We start from the raw sequence: 11,588 nt of genomic DNA, 5'->3' as shown, positions 1-11,588 counted from the left end.
ACATTAGCCATGCATTGTCATTATCATACCTGCCATAACAATCTTTCAAACACTCTTGCAGTTAGTCGACATGTATCCCAACAATACCCCATTTAACTGTCTCTTTAGTATGGGTTTTGCTTTTTTTACTACTTGTTTCCCAGAGTCTCTCTATGAACGGAAGACCCTATTCGTGGAAAGGGATGGAAGAGAATACTCATCCCACCTATTTCTGGCCATTTATTTCTGGCCCTGGTATGCTCCTCTCATCCATCCCTCTTTTGTCTCCCCTTTCTCTCTCTCTGCTTTCGTTCTCTGTATATCTCTGTCTCTCTCTCTCGCCACCTGCCCCTTTTGTTCAGTGAGGTCATTCCCTCGTTCTCTTAATCCCAGTAGGCGGTTGTCTTTCTCCCAAAGTTCTCTCCTAATCCGCCCATGGCCCTCTGCCCTACACATACACACACACTGCCCATCACCACCCCTCCCCTGTATAAAACTCCCATTGTCTCTCACTACAATAGTCATTCTCCTGGGCTCCTCTGTCTGTCTGTCACACCGTTGAAACCTCACCTTGCTCTTGGTAAGTCTTTCTCCAACTCTCCTCCTGTACATCCAGGTTCTGAATGACCTTTCACCTCTTGATGCTGCTCTCTCAGTTTTGGTCATGTAGGGTCCGTTTCTCAGACAGAGATTATGCCTAGTCTTGGCCTAAAGTTGTTTTTTTTTGTCCAAGACTCAGTTTAAGCTGTGTCCGGGAAACTGGCATCTTAAGATATTCCTAACAGAAATATACTTATCTGTCTGTGGTATCAGTTTTTGTACCTGTTAGATCAAACCTATACCCTGTCATTGTTTTTAGTTGGTGCATATATGTATTTCCTGTACTGATCAATGTAGGCCTGGTCATGTATGGTGGTTTGTGTTTTGGGTATATTGTCTCCTGTGGATGATAATGGGTTGTACTTTAATAGCAGCGGCTGGGATAAGTCCAGGACCCTCATTGACCTTGTAGCTCTTGTAGCCAGCCCTAATGTCCAGTCAGCTAGTCTGTCATACTGTGCTAACTGTCTCTTCTTCCTCCCTCCTCCTTCTTCCCACCGGGTTAGATATACATTCTGACAGACAGATAGCTAGGAGCAGTGATCCCCGTTCTCCCTCCCTCCCTAGGACTATTAATACGGTCCTCTCCCCTATAGCAGTGATAATGAGCCGGTGTGACTCACTCTAATCTCCCACCGTCTCCCCACCCTGCCTCCCGTCCCACGGCGTCCTTGACTAAAATTAACCCATCAGAATTCCACCGTTAATGCTCCCTCCGCTGATGTCCCGGAGAAACTTTACACTTGCCTCAAATCCCGGCTGTCTTGCCGGACCGCTTACCAACCAACTGCCATTTAGCTCCAAATGGTGGGCTTCCGCTGCCTCGCCTGGTAAGCCTGCTCGGCCGGCATTCTTAACCCTCCCTCCCTCGGCTTGAGCTCACGCCCTTTTTCCATATCCATGCTGGCTTCTCCTGGGTCGGTCATTGGGACACGCAATAGAAAATGTTTTCATGTTTTGAAACAGAAAACCAAAATGTATGTTTCTTATTGGACAATTCCAGGCTGTCTCTCCCCGTTTGTCTGTTTTTTTTTTTTACCTTGGTGCCTAATGACCATGACCCTGTTCCTAGTTGGAGTGGAATAAGCTTGGGTACAGGCCTACAGTCAGGTCTTAAACAATGGTGGATTTCAGATGTTAGGCCGGTAAAAACAGGGAGAACTGATCTAGCGTTGATAATTGCCTTAAAGTGAATGTGGTAATGGTTAGGGAGAGGGAAGCAGATCCAAGACTAGCTTTTAGGAGCACATCATTTAACTAACCTAATACATTGGAAAAACAGCCTACTGAATGAAAAAAATTTTAAACCGTCAATCGACTCATGACAATGTAGTACCACAAACGAGCATGAGAAGTCAAACAGAACACAGTGGCGCTTTGGAAGCAAGGTAATGACAGGACCAACTCTATCAGCAATGGACCTCCACCGACGTTGTCACCCACCATGTGTCCCTTCGTCCATCCATCAGTGCGTCTCATTGTCCCCTCCGTTGGCTAGGTAAACACACCGAGTAACTCATTAGCCGTGACACCCGTTGGAAAGAGGGATGGATTAATCTCCGCGAGGCGCCGATGGCATTTTAGGATGGCCGACATTGTTTCAGGAACAAAACCAAGTGAGGGAGAGACGCGACAACAGCTATGTGCCCTATAAATATTTCCTGGGCAATGCTATGCTATGAATTGTTTCAGCTGACACCATTGTAGAGAGAGGTCACAGGGAAAAGAGAATAGAGGTTTATAGACACAACAAAGAACACGGGTTGATAGACATAAGAGGAAGATGGGAAAGAAGGACCAGGATTAAATCTAATTGTCTAACGTGCTGAAACCAACCCCATGCCGTAACTGTAACGTTTTATAAAGCCCTTCCATTCAATGACAACATGTATTGCTGAGTACTAGACCTATAGGTTTTGATTATACAAACCCAAGTATAACCAACCACGGCTATCACAGTACATTTTTGCAGTATTAAATCAACACTTAAAGTACATTTTAGCACTGCCACAGATAACATATGGGCCCACTCTACAGAGTGTAAAAAGTACTCTGATTATAGTGTTACATTTTGCGTGTTAATGTAACACTTGGTAGTGTAAAAAATGTACTCTGCATTACACTTGCCAGTGTTATGCAAATTGAACAGGGTTAATTAACACTGTTATTTATATTCAACTCTAGTTTTAATCTAGAGTTAAGTCCTATTAGTGTTAAACAGTCCTTTTGGGTGTTGTTTTAACACTATGGTCTAAATCCTAATTTGCATATTTCCCATGGTGCCTTTTCTTTTTGAATGAAGCCACTCCCGAGTGGTGCAGCGGTCTAAGGCACTGCTTCTCAGTGCTAGAGGCGTCACTACAGACCCTGGTTTGATTCCAGGCTGCATCACAACCGGCCGTGATTGGGAGTCCCATAGGGCGGCACACACATTCCTATTGGAATCCAGCCAGAGTTAGGATGTCATACAGTTCATTCATTATTAACTTGCATTCAGCGTTGATTAAAATAAATAAATACGTAAACCATTTAAACCAGAACAACCGTTTCAGTAACGAGTGCAATAAATCTTACTAACTGATTGGATTAGTTCAGAAAAATATGTTAGTTATATTTGTGCAGCATAAGATTAATCAATCAATCAATGTACATGCAAAAACACAGATACTAAAAACAATCCTAAAAAAAATCTACCTGCAGTAAAGCATGCTGGGAAATATTATAATGATGGGTGTGGTTTTGATGGAACTGTTTTACTCTTCAAAGTGTAAAACAATCATTTTGGCTATTAACACCAACGCTGGGGATTCTTTTACACCACTGAGAATTAAATTCACTCTTACACAGTTAATTTAGTTCCTGAATCAACACTAGAAATGTTACATTGAACAATTAACACTGGCCAATTTGCTGTGTAGCATCAAGTTTACTCTCTACTCCTTCACACAAGTCATCTATTGGTCTATTGTTCAAGATGACAAATAGGAATGGAAATAAGAGGAGAGAAATAAAGAAGGGCAACTGAAGAAAGTGATAGAAACTGTATCTCCCTCTGTGTTTAGGGCCGTAACATTCTCACCTGTTCACACTGTCAATCTCTCTGCTTGTCAGCCAGGAAGATGTCAGCACCATGGGACAATTTATAGCAGAAACTCCCATGGTCCAACATGCACAATCCCCTTGTGAGTGTGTGTGCCTTTCTCTGTCATCTGAACAACCATTATTTTCGTACATTTTTATTGGACATATAAAGTCAAACAACAACGTGAAAAAAAAACATACAATATGAAAATAATGTTAAAATATATCACAACATCTTGTCCCCTGTCCCCTGTCGGCCCAAGTTCTTACTCCTGACCGATAGAGGGTCGTTGTTTAAAAAAAGGAAACGAAAGGTCAACATCTCAGGAAAAAGTTATCAGTACGTCCTCTGGGTGTATTTATTCTTTTCTTAATTAAATGAAGAACAGACATTAGGTCTTTCAACCAGGCTGATACAGTGGGTGGTTTGGAGGACATCCAGTGAAGTAAGATCTGTCGGTGGGCTACAGCACGCTGCAACGTCTGCTGTACTTTTGGTGAGACCGCAGCACAGACGGAGCTCCAAACGTAGCCGTCAAAGGGCAAGGGCCGCAGGTCACGACCAAGAACATTAGAGCGGCGCGTGAAAAAGGATGACCGACAGTCTGACAGCTTAGAGCATGAATGGAATATATGAGTGTGATCAGTCATACGTGTGATCAGCGGGAGAAATGTGGTGTCCATCACAAGTATCATTTGTGTATGGGGGGGAAAAAATGATTACGTTTTGCTTTGATGTAGTGAATTCTGTGCAAGACTTTGAACTGAATTAAACCTAACTGAGCAGGGCGGGATGGTTAAGCCATCAAATTAACTGTCAGAAGAGGAGGGAGATCACCTATTTTATTTTTGTGTCGTGGTAATGTGTGATAGTTACTAGATAATTGTATTGTAAAGAGGTTGGCGATTATGTATGAAACGTATACCGACTATCCTTTCGGTTTTCTTTTAGTGCAGCCATGTCTGATGTAGAGGAGGAATACGAGTGAGTATGGAAATAATATACATTACCGATGTAATGCTGTGATGGCCACTTTCCTGGTTTAAATTTGGAATTTATTGCCAACTGAATTGGTAACGGAATCTCTCTCTCTCTCCCTCTCTCCCCCCCTCTCCCTCCTCTCCCTCTCCCTCTCTCTCTGGTAGGGGGGAGCAGGCGGAAGGTGAGTGCGTTGCTGAGCTGAGGTGTTAGTGTTGTCATTCATTTTGGACCACACTTGGCCTTGCATGTGGAAGTCCACGACCCTGTTATTATTAGCCTGTTCTCTCAGCTCCTTTTGCTTTCAGCACACTGCTGACAAATATTTTTTTTTTTAAGCCCCAAGCCTCTGACCTCTATTAGCCACACACTCTCCGTATCTCTTTTCATCTCCCTCCGTTCCTTTCATCTTCTATCTCTTGAATCATCATTCTAATATCTCTCTCTATCCCCTTGTCTCATATGTGTCTTTTCCGTCTCCACCCTTGTCTTTTATTAGTTTCCCCCCCCCCCCTATGTCTACCGCATTGGCTGGATTTCTTCATTGCCCCATGTCCCTTCTCTTGTCCTCTGAACTGCTCTCTGACTTTCTCTCTCTCCATTTGGCTCCCCCCCTCTCCTCTCCTCTCTCTCTCTCTCTCTCTCTCTCTCTCTCTCTCCTCTCTCTCTCTCTCTCTCTCTTGCTTCCTCTCTCTCCAGAGGAGGCAGAGGAGGAGCCAGAGGAGGAGCCAGAAGAAGAACCACAGGAGGACGATGGGGGAGGTGAGACGAGTTGTCTCTCGAATGACACCCTATATGTACAATAACACTGCACTACTTTTGGCCGTGTCTCAAATTACAATCTATATCCCCTACAACACAACACTACTTTAGACTGGCTGTGTCCCAAACTACACCCTAAATCCCCTACAACACTCTACTACTTGAACTTAACAATGGCTGTCTCGAATGACACCTCATATCCTGTACAACGCTTTAGACTAGAACCATGTGACTTGCTCTATGTGACTTGCTCTAATATATATATATTTTTTTATCATTTGTGTACTTGTTTGACATTTTACTGCATTGTTAGGGGCTAGTAACATAAGCATTTCGCTGCACCAGCTATAACATCTGCTAAACTGTGTGCGTGACCGATCAACTTTGATTTCATTTGATTACATGGGAATTGCTTAGGATGTCATGCCAAATGATGATTAGCCCACTGTGTAGAAATAGCCAATCAGAATCTAGGCATGAACAGACCTCACAAATCATCATCAGCGACAGAACCTGTCTGTCCAATCAGACTGACTTCAGAGCCGAGGTCACTCAGATGAGATACGGATGACATTAGGATCTTAATGAGCAAGGTATTCTGTGTATAATGCCAGACTAGTGGGTGATGCACTCTGACCTGTCAATATCCCTTATGTCCCGCTTCCATTGGCTGACCCTGTGCTGGTCCTGACTATCAGAGAAACAAGAGTACACAGGTAGGGTGAGAACACATTATACCAACCAAAATATTAAACAAATAAATGCCAATAAAATAAAAAAGGATGATATGATCTATATCTACGGATTACATATAGGGTTATTCCGTTCTATTTAGCCTCAATCTATTTTCGGTATGGGTTTTACAGTTGTTGTTATCGCTGCAGTACTTTTCAGTGTTTAACTGCTGGTTGTTGTTGCTTGATGCTTAGTTTTCGACTTTTTTTATGCTCTGCACTTCCTTATGTGGAGACGATATACACGGAGCGAACAAAACATTAGGAACACCTTCATAATATTGCGTTGCAACTCTTTTGTCCACAGAACAGCCTTTATTCGTTTACCCCCTACAACACAACACTACTTTAGATTTGGGCAGCAGGTAGCCTAGTGGTTAGAGCATTGGACTAGTAACTGAAAGGTTGCTAGATCAAATCCCCGAGCTGACAAGGTAAAAATCTGTCGTTCTGCACCTGAACAAGGCACTGTTCCTAGGCTGTTATTGTAATTAAGAATTTGTTCTTAACTGACTTGTCTAGTTAAATAAAGGTTAAGTAAAAATAAACATTCGTAGGGGCATGCACTTTACAAGGTGTTAAGTGTTACACAGGGAAGTTGGTTGGCTGTCTTTTGGGTGGTCGACCATTCTTGATACACACAGGAAACTGTTTAGCGCGAAAAACCCAGCGGTGTTGCAGTTCTTGACACACTCAAACCTGTGCGCCTGGCACCTAATACCATACCCCATTCAAAGGCACTTCAATATTTTGTCTTGCCCATTCACCCTCTCAATGGCACACATACACCATCCATGTCTCAAGGTTTAAAAATCCTTCTTTAACCAGTCTTCTCCCTTTCATCTACACTGATTGAAGTGGATTTAACAAGTGACATCAATAAGGGATCATATCTTTCACCTGGATTCACCTGGTCAGTCTGTCATGGAAAGAGTAGGGGTTCCTGATGTTTTGTACACTCAGTGTATATCCTCATTTGTAGAGCATTTTCAATTACTTCTTGTATGTACATGTGTGAACATGTGCATCCGTAATTATGAATGCTTGTACAGTACAAGGCTCAGAAAACTACATTTCCCTCGAAGTAGCTGTTGGGGTCACACAATTGTAGTCAGTGATGTGGCCCTCAGTGCATGATGGGAAATGTGAGTTTTCCTAAGCCTGTCGGCACCACTGCATTAAACTTACTCTCTCTTCAATCGTTCCATATCTCTCTTCTTGCACCACCCTCCTTCCCTCTGTTTTTCATATTTTCCTCCTTTCTTATCAATTTTCTGCTTCAATCTTTTATCCCATCTTTATCTTTCTCTCACCATTCCCATCTCTCTCTCTCTCTCTCTCTCTCTCTCTCTCTCTTTCTCTCTCTCTCAATATCTACTGTATATCTCGCTCTCTTTTTCTCTCTCTGTCTATCGCTCTTTCTCTTTCTCTCTCCCTTTCTCTTTCTCTCTCGCTCAATATCAACTGTATGTCTCTCTCTCTTTTTTCTCTCTCTCTCTCGCTCTCTCTCTCTCTGCCTTTGGCACATCAGAGCAGGAAGCTCAGGAGGAGGAAGGTGAGAGTGATTGTGGGAGTGATTCTAATCACATTAAATCTAACCTACATTTGAAATGCCTGTAAGAAGAAGGAATCACATGTTCTAACTCTTTAACTCATGACCTCATCAGCAAAGCTGTACTGTTGCTGTAGCTACACACACAGACACATGATGATGATGATGATGATGATGAGGATAGTGCATGCTGTTGCTCCTGTTGTACTCTGGAGGTCAAATACTAACTTCAGATCTGTAGGCGTAACACAAATCTTTTTTTTTTGTACACCCTTTTTGATGTCAATGTATGATTTACGCAAAACATATGGCCTTGTCTTTTTGTCCTGTTTTTGAGATTTGTGTCCTCTATTTTCTTCAAGACGATGGATTTCATATGACATCTTCAGAATGAGAGCGAGAATATATATTTCTGTGCTTTTATGTGTTAATAATTCTCTCTCTTTCTCTCTCTCTCTGTGCAGAGGAGAAACTCCCCATTCCCAAGTATGTTCACTTTTGTTTGTGGCAATTTTGCTTTGTGTTGTGTGACAGATAGGTTAAAACATGTATTTCTCTGTTCATCCTCTATTTCACTTATCCCCCCCCCCCCCCCCCACTCAGGCCCATGGTGCCCCAGCTAGCCCCTCCCAAGATTCCAGAGGGGGATAGGGTGGACTTTGATGTGAGTGATGTCATCTCATATTAAGGAATTGGCCCATTATTGGGTCCTGGTTGGCTGTTCCCCTTCAATGTCCAAATTCACCACTGAACAGTAATATTGATGTTAGTTTGATGCAGCTCCGCTTTCCACCACATCTCTGAATAAGAATCCATTTCATCTCAATCCTCTCTCTTTCCCTCTCTCAGGACATCCACAGGAAGAGGATGGAGAAGGACCTCATTGAATTGCAGAGTCTGATTGATGTCCACTTTGACCAGAGGAAGAAGGAGGAGGAGGAGCTCATTGGGCTGAAGGACCGAATTGTGAGCCAACTGTATACTTCATGTTGAAGTGTTGAAATGGAACAGAGGAAGTACAACCTTAACTACATGAACTTGTCCAATAACAATGCTCATGTTTTTTATTTTATTTTTATTTTTTACGTTTCGCTCCAACAGAACACGACCCTGGTCAAGGAGCGCACAAGCTCATGATAAAAAAAGTTGATATGAAAAAGTCCAATGTCCTTTCCTTTCCTCTCATCCTTTCCCTCTCTCATCCTTTCCCCCTCTCATCCTTTCCCTCTCTCATCCCCACAGGAGAAGCGTCGGTTCGAGAGGGCAGAGGTGCAGCGAGTTCGAGCGGAGAAGGAGCGGGACCGGCAGAACAGGATTGCGGTAGGCCAAAACACACTATTGCGGTACACCAGGATTGTGGTAGGGGCAAACAGACACCCCTGTGGTACTCCTGGTACCAACAGATAGACAACAGATGTGTCGTGTTCAGAATGTATTTTTCCTTTCTAACTTTATCGTTCTCTTGCTCAGGAAGAGCGGCAGAGAAAGGAAGATGAGGAGGCTAAAAAGAAGAACGATGACGAGGCCAAGAAGAAGAAGGTTCTTTCCAACATGGGGGCCAACTTTGGGGGTTTCCTGCAAAAGGTACTTATGTCCACTGTCATTCGCTTGTTAGCTTTAGGAACAGATTTTTTAGATTCATACAGTAAATGTGTTTCATTAAGATAAATATCTACGTTGTTGGACAACTTACAGTTGCGGGTCAAATGTTCTGTCAGACTGTTGTAAACATACAGAGAATCCGAACATTCGATATAGTTTGAAGTTCGTGAAGTTCTAGGCGCGTTCGACATGTTTCAGGCGGAGCATCGTGGGAGAGGGAAGCGTCTAACTGGGAGAGAGATCAAGAAGAAGACCTTGGCTGAGAGACGACCCACACTGGAGATCGACAACCTGAGAGAGGACGCCCTGAAGTGAGTCCCGGGCCGATCACACACACCTCACCTTATCCCCAAAGCCAAATACACATGGGCCAAAATCGTCCTTACACCACCACATCTGCGTTTTCTCCAATACACGTCCAAAGCCCACACAGCTGGCTGCCAACTGTGTTGCTATGGTTACCACCTGTAAACCACCCCCTCCCACCACCACCTTCTCTTGGTCTCCCAGGCAACAAGCTCAGGAGATGTGGAACTGGATCTACACGCTGGAGTCGGATAAATTTGACTTCATTGATCACATGAAGAAACAGAAATATCAGGTGGGAAGACCTGGACACGTGGACCAATGGCAGAATCCATAGATGCTTAGGCTTGTGTGTGAGCGACTGTGTACGTCTGTTGTGTGGTATTCGTGAAATCACTGATGCAATGTGATCTCGTGTCATTTTTTTTTGTGTGCGCAGATTATCGTTCTCTTGAATAGAATCACAAGTGCCCAGAAATTGTAAGTACAGTAACTCTATTCAATTTCTTGGTTTCTTTATATGAACTTTTTAGCCGCTTTTTTCAGTAACATGTGTTTGTATGGTATGTGCATTTATCTACAAGTAATTGCTCTCTTTCTCCCCATCTCTCTCCCCTGTAGTAAAAAGGTCCATGGTAAGGGGAAGGTTGGCGGTCGGTGGAAGTAAAGAAGCTCCCGCTCTCATAGGGCCGAAGGGAGAAGACGACTTTGGAGGGAACAAGAAAGGAGGGAGATCCCACCATCCCCTCTTCCATCTTTCCCCTCTTCTTTGGCATGTCCTCATGTGTTTCATTGCAAAATACAAGTTATAATAAAATGTATTGATAATAAAACGGTGCACACTCACTGAGATTGCTAGTTTGATGTTCCTCTGGAAATTGTCACACACACACACACACACGCACTTTTATTACTTTATTGGGAGCGTGGGAGAAAGTATAATGACTCAAAATCGACCTTAGATCAGTGTCTAGGCTGGCCAACGTCATCCTACTCCCACATTACTGAACTAGGGAAACGCTGCCCTCTGCTGGAGAGATGTGTAACACCCTCTGTAGAGCTACATACAGTAGGTACACCACACCCGGGTGACCACTAATTAGACACACTCATTGGTTTAAACACACATATTAGCTGACACTATAAACCATTATTACAGCACACACTAGTAATCATCAACACATAACGTTACTAGACAGGCAGAAGGGAATTATAGGCCTGATCTACTTGCAGAGAGCTCAGTAATGACACTGTCTGTCTCACGTGTTGAGGAACACATAAACACACACGAAGCGTAACAGATTCTGCGATAGAAATGTAATGGTAATTTCCGATTGAGCCGAAAATATGCAGCGTTTACCGTGAATGCAGTTTGCGCTAACGCGAAAACATTGCCTTTAAATTTCAATCAAGCTGTAACACTGAATTTTCCGCAAAACGGATTGAATAGAGCCTTAACTCTTTGTCACCAAACTGCCACTGCTGAATGCTAGTAGCAGTGATTTTGTTGAATGACTTGTTGGCTTGGAAACGATAGCACCATTTGCCCTCTAACTTAATTCATACATATTCTCCGCTATCTCTCTTTTTACTTTCTTTCTTACAGTAATGATTATCTCCTCTCTCATGCATCTTTTCTACATCCAGCTCTTCCTCTTCTTGCTCTCTCTCTCTCTCTCTCTCTCTCTCTATGTGTATATATATATATATATATATATATATATATATATATATATATACATATACTAGCCCTTACACAACGGTCAAATATTTGAACACACCTACTCATTCATGGGTTTTTCTTTATTTTTAGTATTTTCTACATTGTAGAATAATAGTGAAGACATCAAAACTATGAAATAACACATATGGAATCATGTAGTAACCAAAAAAGTGTTAAACAAAAAATATATATTTTAGATTTTAGATTCTTCAAAGTAGCCACGCTTTGCCTTGATGACAGCTTTGCTCACTCTTGGCATTCTCTCAACCT

General features: G+C 42.8%; 1 protein-coding gene across 6 annotated transcripts; it reads left to right on the top strand.

Moving 5' to 3' along the window:
* Positions 1 to 399: 399 nt before the first annotated feature.
* tnnt1 (troponin T type 1 (skeletal, slow)) lies at positions 400 to 10,441 on the top strand. 6 transcript variants are annotated; one of them, XM_014192746.2, is made up of 15 exons: positions 400 to 559; positions 4,618 to 4,645; positions 4,807 to 4,823; positions 5,339 to 5,401; positions 6,100 to 6,117; positions 7,667 to 7,690; positions 8,152 to 8,173; positions 8,291 to 8,351; positions 8,537 to 8,653; positions 8,930 to 9,007; positions 9,158 to 9,271; positions 9,488 to 9,600; positions 9,800 to 9,890; positions 10,035 to 10,075; positions 10,217 to 10,441. In XM_014192746.2, the coding sequence occupies exons 1-15, from the start codon at positions 415 to 417 to the stop codon at positions 10,260 to 10,262; spliced, it is 978 nt and encodes a 325-aa protein (XP_014048221.1). In that variant the 5' UTR covers positions 400 to 414; the 3' UTR covers positions 10,263 to 10,441. The 6 variants fall into 6 exon arrangements, with proteins under 6 accessions (XP_014048221.1, XP_014048222.1, XP_014048223.1 ...); XM_014192749.3 differs by having other exon boundaries at positions 470 to 559; positions 4,613 to 4,645; XM_014192747.2 differs by lacking the exon at positions 6,100 to 6,117.
* Positions 10,442 to 11,588: the final 1,147 nt, after the last annotated feature.

This window comes from Salmo salar, chromosome 03, assembly GCF_965601325.2.
Source record: "Salmo salar chromosome 03, fSalSal1, whole genome shotgun sequence".
NCBI lineage: Eukaryota > Metazoa > Chordata > Actinopteri > Salmoniformes > Salmonidae > Salmo > Salmo salar.
This window is presented reverse-complemented; position numbering and strand designations above follow the sequence as displayed.